The 23,564-nt window shown below is 50.6% G+C and overlaps 2 protein-coding genes across 2 annotated transcripts; both read right to left on the bottom strand.

Annotated features, from left to right (window-relative positions):
* Positions 1 to 2,413: 2,413 nt before the first annotated feature.
* Positions 2,414 to 7,262, bottom strand: RIT1 (Ras like without CAAX 1; the record flags this gene model as incomplete). The annotated part of the gene is made up of 5 exons (XM_084276974.1): positions 2,414 to 2,826; positions 3,849 to 4,040; positions 5,005 to 5,078; positions 6,787 to 6,843; positions 7,163 to 7,262. The coding sequence occupies 5 exons, from the start codon at positions 7,260 to 7,262 to the stop codon at positions 2,596 to 2,598; spliced, it is 654 nt and encodes a 217-aa protein (XP_084133100.1). The 3' UTR covers positions 2,414 to 2,595.
* Positions 7,263 to 7,649: 387 nt separating this feature from the next.
* Positions 7,650 to 21,679, bottom strand: KHDC4 (KH domain containing 4, pre-mRNA splicing factor; the record flags this gene model as incomplete). Its single annotated transcript, XM_084276639.1, has 13 exons — positions 7,650 to 8,997; positions 9,980 to 10,071; positions 11,925 to 12,037; positions 13,014 to 13,169; positions 13,367 to 13,623; positions 13,829 to 13,886; positions 14,693 to 14,753; positions 15,326 to 15,537; positions 16,388 to 16,551; positions 17,469 to 17,521; positions 18,884 to 18,963; positions 19,442 to 19,570; positions 21,344 to 21,679. The coding sequence occupies 13 exons, from the start codon at positions 21,677 to 21,679 to the stop codon at positions 8,798 to 8,800; spliced, it is 1,911 nt and encodes a 636-aa protein (XP_084132765.1). The 3' UTR covers positions 7,650 to 8,797.
* Positions 21,680 to 23,564: the final 1,885 nt, after the last annotated feature.

Here is a 23,564-nt window from a genome sequence, read left to right as displayed (position 1 = left end):
CAAAGTGTTTTCCAAATGAATTTCCACACATCCCATGGGTTTTCCTTCTCCAACACTCCCCAGCTGAACAGATGAAAGCATCAAATACAAAGGTTCATATTAAAATTATATATTGTGTCAAATAAAAGGATAATTCTGTGTACAAATTTATACATGACAAAAATAAACCTCTTTTTGAATAACACTGTGTAAAAAAAACCCCAAAAAAAGTGCTTGCTGCTGTTCTGATGGAGGAATTCTCTAAGCAACAGGCTCATGGAGGGTGTTAGTAAACTCACACGTTGCATTGAAGGCATCACCTAAGGCACAGACATCAGTTATTTTAGTGAGAAATAGTCCTGTACAGCTTTCAGTGCTGCTGACAGGTCACCTCTAAGTGTCATCTGAAGTCTCTGAATGCAGGAAGCTGAGTTAACATCTGGTAGGTGCCTGCAGCAAGGGGAAGGTCAGGAATCGCTGTCAGGCCCCTGCTCAGTGGTTCCAGAGCTGGTCTGAAATGGTTTTACACTGACAGAATCAGCTGCTGCACCCTCCTTCTCTTCAAATCTGCTCCTAGATGGTTTTCCTAGGCTTTAGCTCTGAGTTACAGACAGAATTTAATCCAAAATGAATGGTTAGGAGGGCTTCCAGTCCTAAACCAGCAACTCCTGAAGAGACTCTCTCACAGTCAACGTAAAAAGGTCTGAAATTCCAAACACTCCCAGACATTCTCAGCCTTTTCCAAACAACTTCTCTATGATTATTCCCAGCATAGCCTAACACTGGAACACTGGAAGTGAGAAATAAACCAGTTTAAGTGTTCAGCTCAGCCACAAACAGAACAAAGAACCAGAACAGCCCTGCAAATTTCCCATTTTTTTAGAGAAAATCTTACACAAAGAAAATATTCTTGAACAGGCTCAGAATTTCCAGTCAGATCTTAAGCACTAAGGAGTTAAGCAAGAAAAACCAAGCTTAGGTTTAATATTTTCTATCCTCACTTCTTTTCTAGTCCTTTTACATGAGAATTTTCAGTCTCATGCAGCACACTGACAGTACAGATCTGATGTTTGGTCAATGAGATTAACACTCTTACTGGCACAGATGATTGAAAACTAATAAAGCTCCACTACACTTAAGTCTACTAGGCTGTCACCCTTAAACTGGAAGATTCTAGGCACTTAGTTCTCCAAGAAACTTGTTTTAACCATGTCTGTCACCCAGCTATGACTTGTCCTGTTACTACAAAGGAATATCTGAAGGAACATCAGCCAGTCTGTCTGCTGGACTTAAATTCTATAACCAATGTGTACATAAATCAGCCTGAAAATGGAGAATCTCTCAATGTCAGGAGGAGTTTCTTACCTAAGCTGTTCTCTGCTGAGCATGAGGTGACCTGCACTGCCTGGACTGCCTGTGAAGGTAAGGTCAGGGGTGTGAGCATCTGTCAGGACTGTTGCTGTACCCAGCTAGTTGCTTCCTTCTACTCCTAAAACCACAGTGAAAGAATCTTACCAGAATTAGGGATATTAAATGTTGGCCCAGATACTCGGCATCATTTTCTCTACAAAAGTAGTTACCACTAAGTTGAAATTCCTATGTTAGAGATTTCTACTTCACAAAGATACTGGCTCTATTAGAAGGAGAAGGTCAAACTGGATGTAAATAAATAAGCCAGATTTTGAACAAGTCAGGAGAAGCTGTGGTTCCTCCAGCATCCTTAGGTCCTGCATGCTATGGCAACACGGTAAATGCTATATACAGTGGGAGAATGCTACATGTTCAGGCACTGTTGCCAAGTTACAGCTGCCATAGGAACCACAAGTTGCTTTTTCTGACTTGTTTAGAATCCCACCCACAACTCTGGTGATTAACTGACAGTTCAGATAGCCTCATATATATGAGTATCCAACCATTACCAGGGCTGGAAAGAAAGAGAATGCTGAATTTAGCTGATGAGCACACAAGAACTCAACTCAGCTCTGTTTGATGACATCAGTCAAGGCTGCTATAGTCATGACATAACACTTTGTAAACCACTTTTCAGTGTGACTTCAACAAGCGGCCTCTCCTGATGCAGGTTCCTGCTCCTGAGAGGAGCAACGTTTTCTTGTGCAAACATTAGGACAAAAAAATTAAGTTAGATTGGGTAGTTTTCAGCAATATTTTACACAATTCAGCTTCCAGTACGTGGTGACTGAAGAGAAACATTCCAAAGTGCAGGCATACAAACCTATCAGCATCTGTAACCACCTACAAGCAACATTTGCTGGATCCAGTAATAAAAAACCCCTCAAACAAACCACACCAAACCCAAAAGCACAACTGTTACCGTGTCTTTAAGTATCAAAAATGACGGGAACTCCATTCTACACAAAACCAGCTGGTTTAACTTCTGGAGTTCTGGGCTCCCTCAGAAAGGTCCCATCAGGTTTAAAAGCTGAAGGAACCTCCATCCTAAACAAAACCAACTGGTTGAAGTTCTGGGCTCCCTCAGAAAGGTCCCATCAGGTTTGAAAGCTGCTGCGTCGTTAAGTGGCGTCACTAAACCGCTTTGGTTACAAATGGCTGTTGGGAGGTTTTGTTCGCTGTTGGAGGAGGAGGATTTCTCTCAGCTCAAGTGACTGAATCCTTCTTCCTTCTGAAAGGTGACTTGAGTCTCTTCCACACGCTGCTTTTTGGTTTTGTTTTCTTTTCCATGGCCATCACAGCTTCTTTCTCTTTCCTGCGGATCTCCCGCACGAGCGCGTGGAACACGTCATCGATGTAGTAGCGGTAGGCAGCTGAGGTTTCAAAGAAGGGGCAGTTGAATTCTCGGGCTAAAGCAGAGCCTTCTTCTTTGGAAACCTGAAAAAAAGAAGTTCACACTTGTCTCACACACACAAACATCACCACCAGGTTGGAAAAGACCTTTACAATCCTCGAGTCCAACCGCTCCCACCCTGTGCTGACCCAGCTCCCTGAGCACCTCATCTCCCCTCTGTTAAACACCCCCAGGGAAGGGGACTCAGCCCCTCCCTGGGCAGCCTGTGCCACAGCCCCACAACTCTGCCAGGGAAGAACTTTCCCCTCCCATCTGCTCTGCCCCTGCCCTGGGGCAGCTTGAGCCCATTGCCCCTTGTCCCATCTCCTGTCCCCTGGCTGAGAGACCATCGCCCACCTCTCTGCACCCTCCTGGCAGGGCAGGGGAGGTGGGGAGAAGGTCTCCCCTCAGCCTCCTCTTCTCCAGGCTCAGCACCCCCAGCTCCCTCAGCTGCTCCTCAGAGGATTTGCCCTCCAGCCCCTTCCCCAGCCTGGTTGCCCTTCTCTGGACTCACTCCAGGACCTCAATGTCCTTCTGATGCTGAGGAGCCCAGAACTGGACCCAGCACTGGAGCTGCAGCCTCCCCAGTGCCCAGTCCAGGGGCACAATCCACTCCCCAGACCTACTGGCTCCCTAGACCTTTCTTTTGTCAAGAAAGCCGAAAACCAGAAAGTTTATTTCTTGATCATTTCTTGTGCTGCTTTTCTTTCTCTTTCACCCATCTCTCTCTTACAGAGAGAGTGGTGAGGGGCTGGAACAGGCTGCCCAGAGAGGGGGTGGGTGCCCCATCCCTGGGGGTGTTCAAGGCCAGGTTGGACGGGGCCCTGGGCAACCCCCCTGCCACAGGCAGGGACACCAACCTCCAGGCCTGGAGCTACACAAGGCTTCTCAGGGCCCCATCCAACCTGGCCCTGAACACCCCCAGGGACAGAACAAGTGTTTCTCTGCTCTTCAACTTACAGCACAGCAAACACATAAAAATTGTGGGAAAGGGAGTGTAAGCTCTCCTATCACTGTGTCCCACCACAGAACCACCTCCCAGCTGTGGCCCCCTGAAGCCCCTCACCTGCCGGAGCTGCGCCAGGTCGGATTTATTTCCCACCAGCACCACCGGCGTGTCGTCCGTGCGCCGCACGCGGTAGATCAGCTGTTTGAACTCCCGCACCTCGTGGAAGCTGCGCCGGTCTGTGATGGAGTAACAGATGATGAACCCTTCACCAGCCCTCATGTACTGGTCTCTCATGGCTGTAAACTCTGCCTGGAAACAGAGAGTTGTGTTTCAATTGCAGGACAGTGAGTCCTGTTATAGGACAAGGTGCTGCTTGTGGGTGGGATTAACAGCGAGATTCCCCCCCTAGGGAAATCCTACCACGCTGTGTTGTACTGACAGTGTGTGCTGCTTGCTGAGCAGCAAGGTGTAACAGGGGAAGCAGTGTGTGAAACCAGAATGCTGTGCAAGCCATCTATGCACGTGTTACAGAATCAGAGAGCAGAATCATAGCATCTCCTGAACTGGATGGGACCTGTAAGGCCCCTGGAGTCCCACTCCCAGCTCCACACAGGCCCAGCCCAGTCAGAGCTGCACTGAGCCCATTGTCCAGATGCCTCCTGCCCTCAGCCCAGCTCAGGGCTGTGACCCCTTCCCTGGGGAGCCCAGGACAGCACCTGACCCCCCCCTCTCAGCACAGAACCTCTTCCTGACACCCAGCCTGACCCTCCCCTGGTGCAGCTTCACGCCGTCCCCTCGGGTTCTGTCCCTGGTCCCCAAAGAGAGGAGAGAGATCAGCACTGCTCCCCTCAGCAGGAAGCCACAGCCCCCCTGAGCTCTGCCCTCAGCCTCCTCTTCTCCAGGCTGGACAACCCCAGGGCCTCCAGCCTCTCCTCATGAGCCTTCCCCATCCTTGGTGTCTCCTCTGGACACTCCAATAGCTCCGTGTCCCAAACCTGCCCCCAGTGCTCAAGGTGAGGACAATGCCCTCCCTGTCCATGCCATGCTGGCTGCCCCCAGGATGCTGTTGTCCCTCCTGCCTGGGCACAGCACCGGCTCAGGGGTAACACAGACAGTGACATGGGTACTCTAAGCAACACGATGCTTGGGAGCTCTAAGAAAGCTCAAAGAACAACGTGGAAGAACAACATTCTTTCATAGGATTTCTTTCTCTACACCTGACCATTACAGGCTACTTAACACCTTCCCAGTTCCCTTCTTATTACTCACATACCTGTCCTGCAGTGTCCAAGATATCCAGGTTGGCAGGCTCGTCGTCAATGCGTATCCGTATTTTATAAGCATCCTCTGTGAAGTCACAGCACACAAGACAGAGTGAGATTGGAACATAATTGCAATAATAATTAGTCATCAATTCACACAAAGAATGTTACACCAGAAGAATATCATCTGGCAATCATACCGAACCAAACTGATCTTCATGTAACAACAAATTCAGTGGTGAGATCATGAAGCTCAGCAAGGCCAAGGGGAAGGTCCTGCCCACGGGTCAGGGTGATCCCCAGCGCAACGACAGGCCGGGGGGATGGACAGAGAGCAGGTCTGTGAAGGACCTGAGGGACCAGGAGCTCAAGGTGACCCAGCAGTGCTCACAGCACAGAAAGCCACCTGTGTCCTGGGCTGCATCCCCAGCAGCAGGACTGGCAGGGCTGGGAAAGGGGATTCAGCCCTGGGCTCCGCTCTGGGACACAGACCCCCCCGGCAGTGCTGCCTCCAGCTCGGGGATCCCCAGGACAAGGGGGACATGGAGCTGTGGGAGCCAGTCCAGAGGAGCCCATGGAGAGGATGTGAGGGCTGGATGGAGCCCCTCTGCTCTGGAGCCAGGCTGGGAGAGCTGGGCTGGCTCGGCCTGGAGAAGAGAAGCTGCTTGTGGGGAGAGCTCTGAGCCCCTTCCTGTCCCTTGAGGGGCTCCAGGAGAGCTGGAGAGGGGCTGGTGCCCAGGGCAGGGAGGGCCAGGCCCAGGGGAACGGCCTTCAGCTGCAGGAGGGGGATGGAGAGGGGCTGGGAGGCAGAAATCCTTCCTGGGGAGGGGAGAGGCCCTGGCACAGGGTGCCCAGAGGAGCTGGGGCTGCCCCTGGATCCTTGGCAGGGCTCAAGGCCGGGCTGGGATGGGGTTGGGGGCACCCTGGGCTGGGGAGGGGGGTCCCTGCCCATGGTGGGAGGTGGTGGTTTAGTATCCTCCCAACCATTTGCTAAAATCATGCCACTGTACACAGCAAGCACGTGACAACATCCTATAAACTCAGTCTGGACACACAGAATAAGAACATCCTACGTTTCTCAAAGCCAGAAAATACCTGTGATTGACATGAAGAACTGGCCACCACCAACTGCCATTTTCTTATTAAAACAACAAACATTCTGTTCCTCTAAGTCACAACTCCCACACTACAACAGTCTCCTTTCAACAAGAAGCTGGCTACTTTTCCCACTTCTCCTTTGACAGCGTTAGCTGTTGGTTAAGATGCCTCTTACGGATACTGCAAAAGTCACACAGCAGCATTTTAAGTTGTTAAACCCTTTTGTACCTCCCAGTTTCTGGAATTTAGCCAGGCAAATTAATACCAGAGAGCTGATGTGTGGAACAGAGACTAGATTTTGTTTTGAATCACCAACTAATAACAAGGAGCTTCTCACCCTTGTCTGCCAACATACACACACAGATAATCCATGGTCTGAATATATGCCATAGGAAAACTATTAGAGGTGTAAAGCTTGGGATATGTGTCCCAGCCCCCACAATGCTCTCAGAACTCTTAATACATAGATAATTCATGGTCTCAATACAGACCATAGGAAAACTATTAGAGATCTAAAGCTTGGGATGTGGGTCCCAGTTCTCACAACCCTCTCAGAATTCTTAACACCTTTAAAGGAGTAGTCTAAGGGCCTTGAATCCTGAACTTAGGCCAGTCTATAGCTTAAAATACTTTAAAACCATGGATTCCACAGCAGCAAAGGAACAGCAAAGAGAAAACAGGGGTGTTTTCCTTACCGATTGTGGGATCGTGGTCCTCCGGGAAGCGGTGGCTGATGAACTGCATGGTCATGGCTGGAAACAAAGACCAGAGACACGATTGGACGGGGCTCGGGGAACGTCTGCGGCTGCAGCCTCGGGTACAGGACCCGCCACCGGAGACCAGGCTGGGCGCGGGCGAAGGAACGCGGCCGCGGAGCGCTGCGCCCGGGCACGGCCGACCCGCCGCGCCGAGACTGGGCTGTGCTGTTCGCCCGCACCCGGGTGCCCCGTGGCCCGGCCCGCCCGCAGAGCCCCGCGCCGCAGCTGCGGGGCAGGCGGTGGAGGCCGCGGGGGGCTTCAGAGCCGACCCCCCCCCCCCCGCTCCTCCCCGCCCCGGAGCCGCCGCACCCACCGCTCTTGCCGACGCCGCCGGCGCCCAGCATCACCAGCTTGTACTCGCGGGACTGGCCCGCGGCGCCGCCGCCAGCGCCCGGCCGGGCTCCGGCATCCATCTCCTCCGCGCCGAACGAGCCGCCGCCGCGGACGGGGAGGACAGAGCGGGAGCGCCGTGAGCCCCCGGCGCGGCCCGGCCCGGCCCCGCCGCCTCCGTCTCCTGACCGCCGGACTCCGCCGCTCCGCACCCCACCCCCGCCCCGAGGCGCCGCTCCCGCTGAGGCGGCGACACCAAAATGGCGGCGGCGACTCCGCCGCCAGCGAACGCCCGGCCCGGGCCGCGCGGAGGGGGCGGGGCTCGGACGGCGGCCCGGCGGGGCCAGCTCAGGAGCGGTCCTCGCGCCGCGCGGTCCTAGCGCCGCCCGCCCCACCCCACCTGAAACCGCCCCCAGTACCACCCAGCGCGGAGTCCCAACTCCCCCCCAAAGAGCCCAGCAGCACAATATTTATACATTTATTTATAATGAAAGTATGCTTCTAATTATTTACAACACATAGGAAAGATGGCGTTTGTACAAGGGAGCCAGCGAGGTCCTGAAAGGAGGGGGAAGGGGGGGGCAGCAGCCAAAAAACGTCCCCACAGTTAGAACGATTTCTCCCATTCCAAAAGCTGCCCAGCCCAGTGCTGTCCCAGGCATCGCTCCTCCACACAGAAGAGTTCTTTCTGCAGCTAAGAAAGCCCATGGTGCAGTTCATGTCCGTAAATAATCCATCAGTTCATTCCCAGGTACCACTTCCAGGCTCCGAGGGGAAAGGCAGCCGCTGCTGGGAGAGCGTGGCCACAGATGCTGCCTGCCTTTTCTTTGTGAAACCACCGTGAAATGAAGGGGGAGAATCAAGGAAGTGAAGGAGTTAAAGGAGGAGTTGGGTCCAGACTGCTGCTGGGAAGGAATCCAGGGGATGTGGGAGAAGGACCAGCCACAGTGCCCAGGTGAGGATCAGCAAGATGAACCCACCCAAAAACCCTGAGCATTCCCCCCCATCCCACCCCAACGCCTGGCTAGAAGGAGAAGTTGTGAGGTTAGTAAAACCACTTCTTAGAGAGAAAGAAGGACAGTGCTGAGTTACAGGAGATGCTTCGAGTGAAAACAAATTAAAAGAGTTTAAGGAAATGGGATCCTCAAGCATTCCAGAACTACTCGTCGTGCCTTTCCTTCCTTCAAAGTCCAAACGCTGAAGCTGGGGTCACCGTTAGCTCAACGGGACCACAAACACAGGCTGACAGCAGGAACACCCCCTCAAACACAAACACCAGGTGTAGAATGAAGTCAGAGTGACTGACTCTTCCTGGTTTTAAGTTACCCCCCTGGAAATGCGACCACGAGGCTTCCCTAGCTTCTCTTTACAGTACTTCCCCCCCTGCACAAGGGACTAACCCCAGCAAAATGCTATTTCAAACATTAACCGACAAATTCACTGCAGAAATAAGAGGGGGTTTTAAAAATAACGAAGCCCTTTCAAGGGGGAAATATTGAACCTTCAGCTTCTGCAAATGTAAAAACCAATGTGTGTTTGCAAAGTCCATTCTGTAATGTACATGCATTATTGCTAGAGGGGGGAGGGGAAGGATGAATGAAAACTCTTCTGCAGGTTTTTAGGGTGCCATCCAAAATGGCATCTGTTGCTTAGCTCGCTGTTGTGAGGAGGGGTACTGGTATCCCAGACTCCATCCCTGTGAAAAGGTACTTGCGTTTTTATGGCCACCGTGTTCCTCTTCTTCGTCTGATGAATCTCCAGCATAGGCCACTAATCCAAAGCCTTTCTCAGCAGTTTTCATCTTCTTCGCTTGATGATCTAGGAGGGGAAACCAAACAATAGGCCCACCCACCCCCCCACCAGCCCCCAAGAAGGAAAAATAAAAGTAGAAAACAAAAAAAAGAGACAAAATGCCCCAAAACGAGTTAATAATAATAAAAAAAAGGATGTTAATCATAAATTTGTTAGTTGGACACCATTTTGAGGTCACAAGGCCAATGGTCATCCAAGGTCGAAGGCCACACGAAACGGCAGCAGCAACAGCACGTGTGATCCATCAGAACCATGTAAGAGAACAGAGAAAAGAAGAAAACAAACACACACAAAAAAGGCAAAGTTAGCAAATGGGTCTAAGGGATGGCAACTTCAGCGTTCAAGAGATAAATATAAAGAAAAGTAGAAACTTTGGTCAAGGGAAAGCTAATGGAAGACCAATCTCTGGGATCAATACTGCAGAAGAACTAAGGTTAAAGAGGCTAACGTGATGTCCTGCAGACCTGAAAGGCACTCAGCTAGCAGGAGGAGTTAGGAGGATTACATGTTGTACCGAGCTGCAAGTGCTTGATGGGTGAGAGGCCTATGAAAGGATGAGGTCTGGCAGTGTTTGTGTTGTTCACAGACATAACTCATAACCACCGCTCCCACCAACACTCCTCGGTGCCTCTAGAGACACTCGCTCACAACCAAATCCACAGGAGAGCAAAACAGCCGACATTCCATTCCTCATCTGACTGATGGGTCAAAAATACCTGGCTGGAGTCCTTCACTAATTACACTCTCCTCGTTGGTACAGGTATGTGTTAAGGTTTTAAAGAGAAGCATCAGGTGCGTACAGTCGGAGCAGAGAGCGGTGGGTTTAGAGCAGTGCAATACCACCTGCTTTTCACTTAAATAATGAAGTATCAAGAACAGCCAAAGAAATATAATTAAAATCACTGATTTAGAGAAATATGAAGATCAGCACAAACTCGTTTTGGAAAGCAAACTTGACTTAAAAGTCTGTTTTATTCACTGCACTCACCATGGTTGCCTGGCAAGGACCCCGCACCGTTTCTTTCTTCAGATTCTGATTTCATCCCAGTGACAGGAAAAGCTGGTGGAGGCATCAACTGCCTGTTTAAACCAAAGCAAGCCTTGTTTTTTCTCCACTCTTTTCAAAGATAATAGCAGAAAAGTTCATAACTCAGTCTTTGACCTGAGGAGTGTCACTTCTAATTGCCTGACTCATCTAGTGGCCTTCTACAAGCAAACAGCAACCTGCCTGGGGTCTCTGACATGCTGCCCCCCAACTCTTACCTCTAAATCTGAGAGGAAATGGATGTGATGGATGGACTGTGGGATGGGTAAGGAATTGGTTAGATGGCTGAGGTCAAAGAGTTACAGCTCAGTGTTCAAGGAGAAACCAGTAACAAGTGGTGTCCCTGAAGGGGCTGCACTGGGACTGAGACTGTTTAATGTCTTCATCAAGACAAGGCTGCAGGTGTCTGTACTTCAGAGGGAAGGGATCCATGACATGCTGAGCTGGGCCCATGCAAACAGCATGAAGTTCAACAAGGCCAAGTGCAAGGTCCTGACCACAGGTCAGAGCAACCCAGGGGATCAACTCGGGCTGGGGGAGGAAGGGGTCCAGAGCAGCCCTGCCGAGAAGGGCCTGGGGGAACTGGGGGATGACAAGCTCATCACAAGCCAGCTTGCAGCCCAGAAAGCCAATCATTTCCTGCATCAACAGCAGCCAAGCCAGCAGGTCGAGGGGAGGGGATTCTCCCTCTAAAATGCTGCTCTCAAGACATCCCGGCAGTGCTGCCTCCAGCTCGGGGATCCCCAGGACAAGGGGGACATGGAGCTGTGGGAGCCAGTCCAGAGGAGCCCATGGAGAGGATGTGAGGGCTGGATGGAGCCCCTCTGCTCTGGAGCCAGGCTGGGAGAGCTGGGCTGGCTCGGCCTGGAGAAGAGAAGCTGCTTGTGGGGAGAGCTCTGAGCCCCTTCCTGTCCCTTGAGGGGCTCCAGGAGAGCTGGAGAGGGGCTGGTGCCCAGGGCAGGGAGGGCCAGGCCCAGGGGAACGGCCTTCAGCTGCAGGAGGGGCAGATCTAGATCAGCTATTAGGAGGAAATTCTTTTCTGAATGGTGATGAGAGACTGGCTTTCCAGAGAAGCTGTGGATGTCCCATCCCTGGACATAAATCTTCCCCTGAAGCTTCAGGCTGTAAGTTAGTAACTTTTCCAGGTTTGTTTTAAAATTGGAATAATTTACAGTGTAAGCCTAACCTATTGCACAGGAATATCCTGTCATCTCAAGAAGCTGGCAAAGTACCAGACTCACAGTAAGAGCATAGAGACTTTGGGAATAGGGAAAATTAGACTGTTTTCATTAAGTAGCACAAAAAGCCAACCTTCGTATCCTTTCTTAAAAGACACAGCCAAGCAAAACCAACCCCAACAACCAAGAAAACAACCCACTCCACCCCCACAGTCACAGAATCATAGAATCACAGCATCATAGAATGGCATGGCCTGGAAGGGACCCCAGGGAACGCAGAGCTCCAAGCCCCTGCCACAGGCAGGGACACCAACCTCCAGGCCTGGAGCTACACAAGGTTGCCCAGGGCCCCAGCCAGCCTGGCCTTGAACACCCCCAGGGACGGGGCACCCACCCCCTCTCTGGGCAGCCCCTTCCAGCCCCTCACCACTCTCTCTGCAAAGAACTTCCCCCCAGTCTCTCCTCTCACCCTTCCCTCCTCCAGCTTCACCCCGTCCCCCTTGTCCTGCCATTATCCACCCTTTAACAAGCCCATTCCCCTCCTGTTCCTCTGCTCCCTTCAGGGACTGGGGGGCTGCAGTGAGGTCCCCCCACAGCCTTCTCTTCTCCAGGCTGACCCAGCCCAGCTCCCTCAGCCTCTCCTCGAAGAGAAGGCGAAACACAGCTCAGCTCTGAAATAAGGTTCTGAAGATGATTTTTCCACCACTAACCTGTCCCTCTCTCTCTCCTTTCCTGAGGAACTTGCTGGCTTCGATCCGGCTCCATCGATTTCACTCTGACTGGAGAAGCCTGTACCTAAATTAGTCATATGAATGGGTCCATGCTATGAGCAGAAAAACACACGGCATTAGCAAATCTACAACTACAACATAAGCTATAGCTCCTTAATGATAAAGATAGGAAACCCAACTTTTTCAGAGCATACTGCCAACTAGCAGAAGAAACCACTAACTGCCAGTATTAAACAAAATGCTTTCTCCTAAAAAATACTGAGGGGAATGTGGAAAAGAGGCCTGAGAACCAATATAAAAGAAACCTCACCAGCTACTCTACCTTTTCAATGGTTCAGGAGAGTAAAAGTAGCTGCTTAGTTCACAGATCAACTTAATACATCCTCAGTCAGCTAATTCTCAGAACTGTATAGACCTCGTGCCACAAACTCTGCTCGATACAAATATCAGGTCTAATGTACAGGCAGCTCCTCAGTGTCTCTAGGTAAAGCTTTTATTAATGGTTTCTGCCTGTGAGCAGCAGAGAATCATTTGCAGAAACTCCCTTTTCTCATATAGAAACCTGAAGAACTCCAAAGTTAATGAAAAGTAACTGTTTAACATCTACTATCTAAAGAAGAAATAAAAGCAATCTCTTAAAACTAGGCTTCTTGTAATCCTCTCAAGTGCAACCTGCAAGAAAGGTAAACAGGAAAATCTGGAAGTTATTGCCACAATTCTGCCCCATCCCCCAAAAAACAGTCCCCCAAACCCAAACAAAACCCTAAATAATCTTCCTTTGAACTAACCAGCAACACGCTAATGTCATCTCTTTGACCTGAATGCACCAGTATTCTTCAGGAAAGATTGAGGGTATGGAAAGCAAGTCACCAATGAATCAAGTAAGTCAGAGTTTTAGGGACAGTGCATCCACCCAAAGAAACCACAGCGTGCTCTTGATGTAACCACTGCTGCTGTCTGCCAAAGGTCTTGCATGGTTGCTGCCCAATAAACTCTGCCGACAACCAATCTCTCTCCAGCCAAGTTCCATTTTTGGTGAATGAAGTAAAATTGCTGATTTTATTCCACCTGATAGCCCAGCAGTCCTGACTCTCTCTCATCTGGGAGTTCCTCAGTGAAGCGTCTCTTTTGACCTTGGGGATGGGGTTGGACTTGCGGCTGCGTACCAGTCGGCATGGTGGTTTTTACTGGGGCAGCAGGAAGGAAAGGACCACTCAGTGGACTCTGTAATGCAGAAAAAACACAAGAAAAACTGATAATTGATAATTCAGCTGGTCAGAATTACTGCAAAGCAAAAACACCAACAAAAAAATGCCCTAAAGAAGAAATCTCCACCTGGAACTACTTAAAAGTATGTTGTTGTTAGAGAAGAAACAGCTTAGCAAGTTGGCAGACATACAGCAAAGAACCTGTGGCTGTACCTGTCCAGTGCTGGCTGGAGGCTGTACTTGAGAGATGGGGTACTGTGTTGGCACAGGCGGAACTCCGGTGGGTAGTGTTGTTGTTAAGACTCCGGGTGCCAACGGCATCGCAGGTGGTACGATGCCTGGGACACCATAGGGTGGCTGAACTGGTTGTTGGGGAGGGGGAACAACAGGATAACCAGACTGGTACCCATTGGAAGGGTAATAGGATGGCTGGGAAGGTACACTGTTGATAGCAGCAGGCTGACTGAAGCCTGGTGAGAGAAAGGGTGGACAAAGAGTCATCTTTAGCTCAGTTAATCCCAAAACAATCACATTTCATCACCAAATGTAAAAGAAGGTGGAGTCTTTTTTCAACTGAGGGACTTAAAAACACCTCCCCAGGTAGACAAATGCCACAAAACTAAGCACAGCTCTGCAGAGTGCAGCTTCAAACACCTTGCTGTTACTAGTGTTTACCTGCTAAGGGTACTGCAGTGGTTATCTGATTCACAAATCGGGAGTATTCAGCGTGAACCTACAAAGAATTTTCAAAGATTAAACAACAATAAACATCTATTCACTATATTAACATTTCACAGGCAAAGGGCAGAGCATACAGCGCAGAGACAGTAAGACAGTGTCCAAACATGGACTCTGAAAATAAAACCCCACCAACCAAAATCTTGCTGAACATCCCACTAATCCTGCTGCTCTGACAGATTTGTGTAAAATACTCTTTCAAATGAAAGAGTAGCATGCTAATTACTTCAGTAGAGACAATACACTCAAAAGTCAAAAGAATCTTAAAGCTCTTCTGTATTTTTCGAAAGACTTGGGAGCCCAACTCAGTTGTCAGTACTGACAGAACAATCACCTCACAGCATTTCACTCTTTCTTATTCATATAAAAGCTGAGAGATTAATTTTCTATGTTATCTGTCTCAGAGATTTTCTACTTTTTCTTTTGGTACAACAATCACTTTAGGAAAGACAGAGCAGACACACAGCTCTGGATAATATTTAAAGCTAAAGCAAGGGAAGCTACAGCAATCAGAAAATGCCACAGGATTCTTTATGTGTGCAGAGAGACAGACCCCTGCACCCCACACCCAGTTCTGGTGAGGAAACATTTGCAACCCCACTCCCCACCCCATAATTCCATCCTAAGAAATGTTTATTCCCTCCATAAAAATTAGACAGCAGCACTTAGGTAGGGAAAAACCTACTAGCAAGTCAGAATACATGGAGGGTTTTGCCGAGAGCATAAAGAGAGAATCATTAGCCAGGCACATGCTAAAGCAACGACTGGCTCGGATCTCTCATATTTGTAAGAGCTACTCACTGTTTGCAAGAGATTCTCACACAGCTTTTTAGCAGCTGCCAAACCTTCTGGCTTTGGGTGACTGGAAAGAAATAAAATAAAAAACAACCCTTCATAAGTACAAGTGTTCCCACTAAATTTGGGAGCTGCTTCTTTGACCTAAGGTAAGATCTAGCCTGTTGTTAGATCTTAGCCCTTGAATGACTGTAGCAGCTCTGCAGCTATTTAACACAACCAGGGAGAAAATAAATGAGTTGGTTTTCTACATAAAAATTCAGGTTAGTCTAAATTCTGCAAGAAAGGAGCCCAGAACACTGACTTGTTTGGTCAAGACATTTTGTTTTCTTCCCTTAAAGCACAACAACACAACCCAAGCCCAAAAGAAACATGGTTTTACTGTGCTCCCAGTAAAAAGCAGTAACTAATGGCTGAATATCACTTCATGCCATATCACCACAAAGTTGATCTCTTTATCACTTTAGAGAGATCTCTGTTAATATAAAAGTCAGGTTCAAAAGCTATTTTATCTGCCTTAAGTCAGTCCAAATTAAGAATATCCCACACTAATGTATTTTTAACGTTGGGTTTTGGTGGGTTTGTAACTATTTTTTTGTGGGTTTGTGGGTTCTATTTTTCCTCAAAACTCCCTCATACCTGATGTAGATGTACATGGGTTCAAAAGCTTCTCTGCCTGATGCTGGTTCGATGCAACCTGAGCCTTTCCCACGAAGAAAGACTTTGGCACCTGTTTCAATCTGAATGTGCTGCAAGTAGGAGCAACCAGGTCCTTCTACCTTCTCCTTCACGTTAAAAGTAGGTACAGCGTGTTCCAGACCAACAAATAACTTGTCCTGAACATAATGCATCTGAAAATATAACAGTAGCAGTTTATTTCATCTAAGAATTATGATATTCATCTCACTGGAGGCCACAAATTGTATTTCCACGACCAGAAAAGAGGGCCAGAAAGATGCTCAGAGGGGCAGGAGCAGCTCCCCTACGGAGAGAGGCTGAGAGAGCTGGGCTGGGTCAGCCTGGAGAAGAGAAGGCTGTGGGGGGACCTCACTGCAGCCTCCCAGTCCCTGAAGGGAGCAGAGGAACAGGAGGGGAATCAGCTTGTTAAAGGGTGGATAATGGCAGGACAAGGGGGATGGAGTAAAGCTGGAGGAGGGAAGGGGGAGAGGAGAGACTGGGGGGAAGTTCTGTCCAGAGAGAGTGGTGAGGGGCTGGAAGGGGCTGCCCAGAGAGGGGGTGGGTGCCCCGTCCCTGGGGGTGTTCAAGGCCAGGTTGGCTGGGGCCCTGGGCAACCTTGTGTAGCTCCAGGCCTGGAGGTTGGTGTCCCTGCCTGTGGCAGGGGTTTGGAGCTCTGTGACCCTTGGGGTCCCTTCCAACCCAGACCAGTCCATGATTCTATGACAGTTGAAGCAGTTAAGTGTTGGATGACACAGTCAGCCCATTGCTTTTCTGGAAGCAGGACTGCTCTCTCCATCCCTTTTCTTTTAGGAGGCTACTATCCTCTGAGTCTCACTCTTCAGGCTCAGACTGATTCATCCTCCAGTTTTGACAACACACAAGAGGTTTGGGGTTTGTTTGTTGGTTTTTCTTTGGGTGGGGTTGATTTTTAATTATTTATTCATGAACTGCACATTACCCATCTACTCTGGAATAGGTAAAACTCGGTGTTACCAATGAAATTCAGATACATTAATTACTCACCCCTGACTGGAATGGAGGTTTTTGGCCAACAGCTTGAGACAAGGGAGTAATAGGGGCTGGCTGGTGATACACAGTAACTGTAGCTCCATTGAACGTTGGACTAGAACCGGTGGCTGCTTTCACCACTCCATTAGTAATTATCTCTTTAATTCGGTTAACAGCTCCTAATTGACACAAAACATGAAGTTCATTCACATTTCAGCCCTTATCAACTGCCCAGATTAACCCCATTGTGAAACAACTGGTAACTTCCCACATTCTGACAGCAGATCTGCAGGCAAAGATATCACAACTGATGGCAGGGCCCAGTATTAGCATCCTGGGATTGCATCAAAGGATGGTACCAGGGTTCTTTCAAACCTCCCACCCTGACAAAGTCTACGATCATATATGGAAGGGGGCAGGTTTACCCCACACATTTTAGCTAATGCTAGAAACATTTATATTAAGCAGGTGTAGGATTTAGTTTGCTCATTTGTGAGGATGAAACAGGTGAAAAATAGTTCTGTGGCTCCGAAAATCAAGGTAGATAGGAGCAGGCAGCTTCAAGTTCCAAAAGAGGACAAGCCTATGAACTGATACACCGAATAAATGAAGGTCTGAACAGGTTATAGTTTTCCTTTTTCTATTTCCAGCAGGCACAGGCAGACAGGAGCATTTTGGGCTTCTAATGGAAATACCTGTGTTGCAGAAAAGGTTCATACTTTTATGTTATAGGGGAAGTTCCCCTGTCACATGCCTCTTGCAGTGGGATCACAGCGTGTTATCAGGAATAAACTCCTAAATAAAACCCTACCCACACTCCCTTGTCATCTGCCAGAAGTTTTAGTGTCATGCCTAATGAAACAGCACCTTAGGTAGCTCTGAGCAGAGATTGGCAGGGGGGTTGGAACTCTGTGATCCTCGGGGTCCCTTCCAACCCAGACCATTCTATGATCAATGTTTAAATGGGATCAGTTATCAACACCCAGATATTTATAATACAAACCCAAACTGGTGATAACAAAGGGCCTTAATAAAGCCCCTTTACCACCAATAACCCAAGGAAAAGCAGAATGCTCTGTAGTTTGCACACACTTACTGTCAACTAACTCCCGCGTCTGCCCCTGGACGTGAAGATACAAAGGACGATCCCTGGAAAGGAAACATCAAATATTCCATTAAACCCCCACACAATTAAGGATGCAATCTAATTATAGGTCACATAAACATCCCACATCTTCCATAAAGACTTCAAATGAGGAAGTAAACACATATTAATTGAATATCATGACAGCCAGTACACAAACTTTGCACTGAAAACTCAACATACTAAGAAAATATTTACATGATGACTTAATAAACTTATACCACTGAAAGCTTGAATTTGCCTGTCCAGGTGAAAGGTTAACTAACTAAAAGCACTGAGCCTATGAAATATTAGCTCTCTTTCTAATTGGGAGGTTGCCTGTTCTTGGCAGAACACACAAGACACTGAGTATAGTCTGGAAGAAGCCCATAGAATCCCAGACTGATCTGGGTTGGGAGGGACCCCAAGGGTCACAGAGCTCCAACCCCTGCCACAGGCAGGGACACCAACCTCCAGGCCTGGAGCTACACAAGGTTGCCCAGGGCCCCACCCAGCCTGGCCTTGAACACCCCCTGGGACGGGGCACCCACCCCCTCTCTGGGCAGCCCCTTCCAGCCCCTCACCACTCTCTCTGCAAAGAACTTCCCCCCAATCTCTCCTCTCCCCCTTCCCTCCTCCAGCTTCACCCCGTCCCCCTTGTCCTGCCATTATCCACCCTTTAACAAGCCCATTCCCCTCCTGTTCCTCTGCTCCCTTCAGGGACTGGGGGGCTGCAGTGAGGTCCCCCCACAGCCTTCTCTTCTCCAGGCTGACCCAGCCCAGCTCCCTCAGCCTCTCTCCATGGGGAGCTGCTCCAGCCCTCTGAGCATCCCCGTGGCTCCTCTGACCCCTCTCCAACAGCCCCACATCTTCCTTGTGTTGGGCCCCAGCTCTGGACACAGGACTCCAGCTGGGGAGGGCAGAGCAGAGAGGGACAATCCCCTCCCTGTCCCTGCTGCCACCCCTCTGCTGATGGAGCCCAGGATCCCATCGCCCTTCCCAGCTGCAGGAGCCACTGCTGGCTCATGTTGAGTTCCTCATCCCCCACAACACCCAGGTCCTTCTCAGCAGGGCTGCTCTCCAGGAGCTCTTCTCCCAGGCTGTATCTGTGTCTGGGATTCCTCCTGCCCAAGTGCAACACCTGACACTGGGCAGTGTTCAACCTTCAAAGCTCAGTCTGACCTGTCCCATTCATGGTTTGGTTGCTCAGCTCTTTTCATGTCACTATTGATTTTAAGCAGGTAGGACACCAGTGATGCAGTCAGTTCTAATGGTAAACAGTCAAAATGAGTGACAGTTGATTCACTCTGGCTCCCAACAGTGATGCTGCTCATGGAAACAAACCCAGTGACAAGGAAAAGCAGAATCCCTCCCCAAAAAATACAAACCCTGGTCCCACTTTCGCTTTCTCTTCTGCAGTCATGAATCTCCCTCGTGTAGAGACAGCTGCTCCACTCAGTCGACTTATCTACAAAGTAAAAGAACCCCCAGTGATAAGCTTATCAATTAGAAACAGGGCACACACAAAAACCCCAAAGCAGTTAAAGACCAAGGTCCTTAAAGCAGTAGCAACAGTGCCCACTAAAGGACACCAGCTATGCTACCTCACCTCATAGGATCCCAGACTGGTCTGGGTTGGAAGGGACCCCAAGGGTCCCAGAGCTCCAACACCCCTGCCAGGGTTGGGAGGGACCCCAAGGGTCCCAGAGCTCCAACCCCCTGCCACAGGCAGGGACACCAACCTCCAGGCCTGGAGTTACACAAGGCTGCCCAGGGCCCCACCCAACCTGGCTTTGAACACCCCCAGGGATGGGGTATACAACATTGTAACGAACAAACTAATTAAGTACTAAACAAAGCATGTTAAACACAAGCTCTTCTAATCTTACAACCAGGAGCAAACATGCCTCCCAGCCTAAGAAATCAGAGTTACAGCCTGAACATACCTCATCCTGAGTCTGTCCTCTTGTCAGCAGGTTTCTGCACGTGAGGGGAACGTCATTGATTTCTACCTCTGCCACCACCAGGTCATCTTTGCTTTTACTTGTAGCTGGACCCTTTCCAGGAGCCTGCAGCTTCAAAAGAAAATCGTTGCAAAAGGCCAGAGATAAATGAGGTCACAAACCAATTGACCCCAGTATTCTAGAGGTGAATATCCTCTTTGCTCTCTCCTTTTCAGGTCCTGAAGCCCAAAGCTCCACAAATATTAACAGAAAGCACCTTCATTCTATCTACTACTCACTAATCCCCCTCTTCACAACCTCAAGCCCAGATAAAGACATTCATTTATTTACCTTCAGTGCACTTTGATATCAGAAGTGATTACTTTTTCTGCTTTAGAAATGGACAAGCACAGGTGGGACTACAGAAAAGTGAGTTGGGCTTGTTCAGCATGGAGAAGACTCTGGGGGGACCTTATAGCAGCCTTTAAGTACCTGAAGGTGCCTATAAGGAAGCCAGGGATGAACTGTTCCTCAGGGCATGGAACAATAGGATGAGGGGTGGTGGTTTTAAACTACAAAAGGGGAGATTTAGAGGTTGGATATTAGGAAAAAGTTCTTTAATATGAGGGTGGTAGGTCACTGGCACTGGTTGGTAGATCACAGGAACTAACTCATTGTATGTGCAGTAGATTCTATCATTCCTTCTACACTTAAAACCCCAAAAGGTTTTAAAAACCAACCCAAAAATCAAAACCACAAACCAAAAAGAAAATTCATTAATCTGCAAGCTCCTTAATTTCCATTCACTGACAACCCAAAGCACCCTCAGAGTTTATTGCTCTGGAAATGTCAAGGCCAAGCATTTCCTAAAAAAACAACCCAGGAGCGAATTGGTGTGTGAAGGGGGTGAAGTGATTCCCACAACAATCCAATTTATCAATTCACTTCAGGAGATGCTTTACAGGTTGTGGTAGTGTAGGCCTGATGGTTGGACCTGAAGGTCTTTTCCAGCCTTGGTGATTGGACCACAGGATGCCAGAATACCAGCAGAGCTTGTGGGAAAAATATAGAATAACAAGACATCCTCTTAGATGAACAGAATAGCAGCATCCTCTGCTGTTCAGGTGTCTCAAACCTTAAGCATGAAAACAGTTTGTTCTCCTGTTTTAAATTGGCTGCTTCACACAGCATTTTTGACAACAGTTGCACTACTTTAGAAATACTTGAGGAGGAAGTTCAGCATCTGCCCACGGGATGCTCTGGTTAAGCTTTACAGAACAGCAGCAGGACTCACCTCACAGAATCACCAGGTTGGAAAAGACCTTTGAGATCATCGAGTCCAACCAGACCCATCCTCTACTAAACCATATCCCTGAGCACCTCATCTCCTCTCTGTTAAACACACCCAGGGAAGGGAACTCAGCCCCTCCCTGGGCAGCCTGTGCCACAGCCCCACAACTCTGCCAGGGAAGAACTTTCCCCTCCCATCTGCTCTGACCCTGCCCTGGTGCAGCTTGAGGCCATTCCCCCTCACCCTGACACCTGGATGATGAGATCAATCCCTACCTCTACAACATCCTTTCAGGTACTTGTAGGTGGTGATAAGGTCTCCCCTCAGCCTCCTCTTCTGCTGGCTGAACACCCCCAACTCCCTCAGCCACTCCTCAGAAGGCCTGAGGGAACTGGGGTTATTTAGCTATGCCCCTGTTTTCTCCCACTCAGAAAACCAAACGTAAGAAGGTCGAGCGATGGCTTTTTTGCCGGATCCTACTTCTCCAAGCAAAGCTCCATCACCTCCCATCCCGCCGAGAGCTGTTCCGCCGGCTCCAGCCAGAAAACAACCGCGACCCCAGCTTCACCCATCACCTCCAGGCCCGGCCCGGCGCCGCCTCTCCGAGCACCCACCTTGTCCGCCACGCTGGGCGCCGGCTTCAGTTTCCCTTTGGCCATTAACATCGCGTTGATCTTGGCGGCCACGGCCGCGGCCGCATCCAGCGCTCCCGAGGGGGCGGCAGAGCTCTCGGAACCCGCCACAGCGGAGCCGCCATCTCCTCCGCCAGGAAAGGGACGCCCAGGCAGCGGCGCGGTGCCGGGGAGGAGGAAAGCGGGGCCCGGGCCGGGCTGGTCCCACTTACTGCGGCGCCTGGAAAAGAGCGAGGCCTCAGCACCGGCCGCCCCCCGCCTCAGCCCACGGGGGCTCCGGGAGCCGCCGCGCCCCGGAACCGCCGCGCTGAGGCCCATCCCTAGGGGCGCCCGGGGAACCCGCCGCGGCCCCGCCTCACCCGCCGGCGGCCCCGCCGTCGCGCTGCCCCCCGCCGCCCGCTGACATGGCTCCGACCCGGCTCCTCCGCCGCCTCCGCGCCAGCCGCGCCGTCATTTCCGGCCGCGAGCCCGCCGCGGAACGCCCCTTCCGGGCCTCGCCACAGAGACGGCGCCGCTCGCAGGCGGCGGCCCCTCGGGTGGGGAGCGGGGGAGACCCGGCACCGAACAGCCGAGGAGCGGCGGAACGGGGCGCGGGGGCAGCACCCGCCTCCCCAGCGAGCGGCCGGGCACGGCCGCGCAGAGCGGGACAGCGCGGCGGCAGCAGGCCGCGCCGGCGATGACGTCACGGAAGGCGGCGGCAGGCGAGCACGCGCGCTCGGGGCACTGCAGGCAGGGACGTGGCGCATGCGCGCTGCCGCCGCCAGGGAGCGAGCTGCGCCCGGGCGCCTTCCCTGCCCTGCGCGCGGCGCCTCGCGCCGGGCTGTCGCCATGTTGAGCTCCCAGGGCAGCGGGACGGGGTGCCCCCGGCTCTCTGCCCCAGAAGGAGTGTATTTTGTGGTCAGTCCGGCCCCCACACCTGCAGCGGGAGCGTGTGCTCGTTGCTCAGTGCGTGTGTTGTGTCCAGAAGCCGGTGCCTCGTGCCCTGGGCTGGCCGAGGGCCCACAGAGCTATGCACACACCTGCGGCGTGGGGAAGAGCTGCAGGTGCGGCTGTTCTCCTGGCCGGAATTGTCTCCAGAGGCTAAGCATGCTGGCTTGCTGTGGAGCAAGCTGCTGCCAAGGCTTTGGGTGCCACAGCTTGCTGGGATGAGCACAGCTGCACAATGCGTTTTCCCCTTCATGCAGGAGGAGGCAGGCCCCGAGGCAACCCTTGCAAGTCCTCAAAAATCCCCCCTCCTTTGCCCTTCTCCTATTTCCAGCCTCAGGCTGCCAAGAGTAACAGAACTGGCGACATTTCATATTTAAAAATACCTCTCTTAAAAATGGCAAGGTGCTCGTGGTTCAGAGACCTCTGTGTTACCCAGGACTTGCACAGATCCATGAGCAGCAACGTACTGATAAGAAGGGCAGTGAAACCCCTTGTTTTCCCCACACCCACCTATCTGGGAGAAAATCATGTTGAGAACAACTGTGCAAAGGTTGCTGAGCTGTGCCAAGTTCTCACTTCTCTTTGAAACTGGGAAGTTGAGCTGCTTGACCTGAATTCCTACGGAACATCAGAGCTGTGAGATGTTTGAGTTGAATGCACCATGGTAGCAGATTTTTGTGTACCAAACACGTCAGATGCAATGCCCAGAAACTGTTCCTCTCCCTGCCCCACAGTCTTCTGAGGGAGAACAGATTGGGTGTGGGGTTTAGAGAGCAGCCCCCTTCTCACTGCATGACCAAACCTGACTGGGTCAGCGGGTGTGGGAGTGATGTGGGGTGTCCCTTTGTGACCTCAGCCTGTGTCAGTGGGTCCCTCCTCATAACCCTGTGCCCTAGACCCTCCCTTCAACTTCCCTGTGAAGCCTCAGTGAGTTCTCGGATCTGGGGAATCTGAAAGTCTCTCCCATACCCCAGAGCCACAGAGGACAATGGGAACTGGTGGGCGAGTGCAGGAGCTCTTTGGTGAAACTCAGGAGAGGACATTGAAGAAGTTGTTCTTCCCCATAGGAAACATCAAAATCCTTCCCCCAGCAGCCAAGATACTGTTCCTACAAAAAAAATCCTGTTACATACCAAGACCTGTATCCCACAAAAGCTATGTGGGGACCTTGGACCAGATGCAGCAGAAGATGACTGACACAATGTGGCTGTTGAGTGTTGAACAGGATCAGGGCCTGGTGTCAAGAAGAGTTTAGGATCTCTCACCAAAAAACAGG

The sequence above is a fragment of the Gallinula chloropus genome (assembly GCF_964237585.1).
Source record: "Gallinula chloropus genome assembly, chromosome: 29".
Taxonomy (NCBI): Eukaryota; Metazoa; Chordata; class Aves; order Gruiformes; family Rallidae; genus Gallinula; species Gallinula chloropus.
Note: the sequence above shows the minus strand (reverse complement) of the source record. Positions and strands in the feature narration are given on the sequence as shown.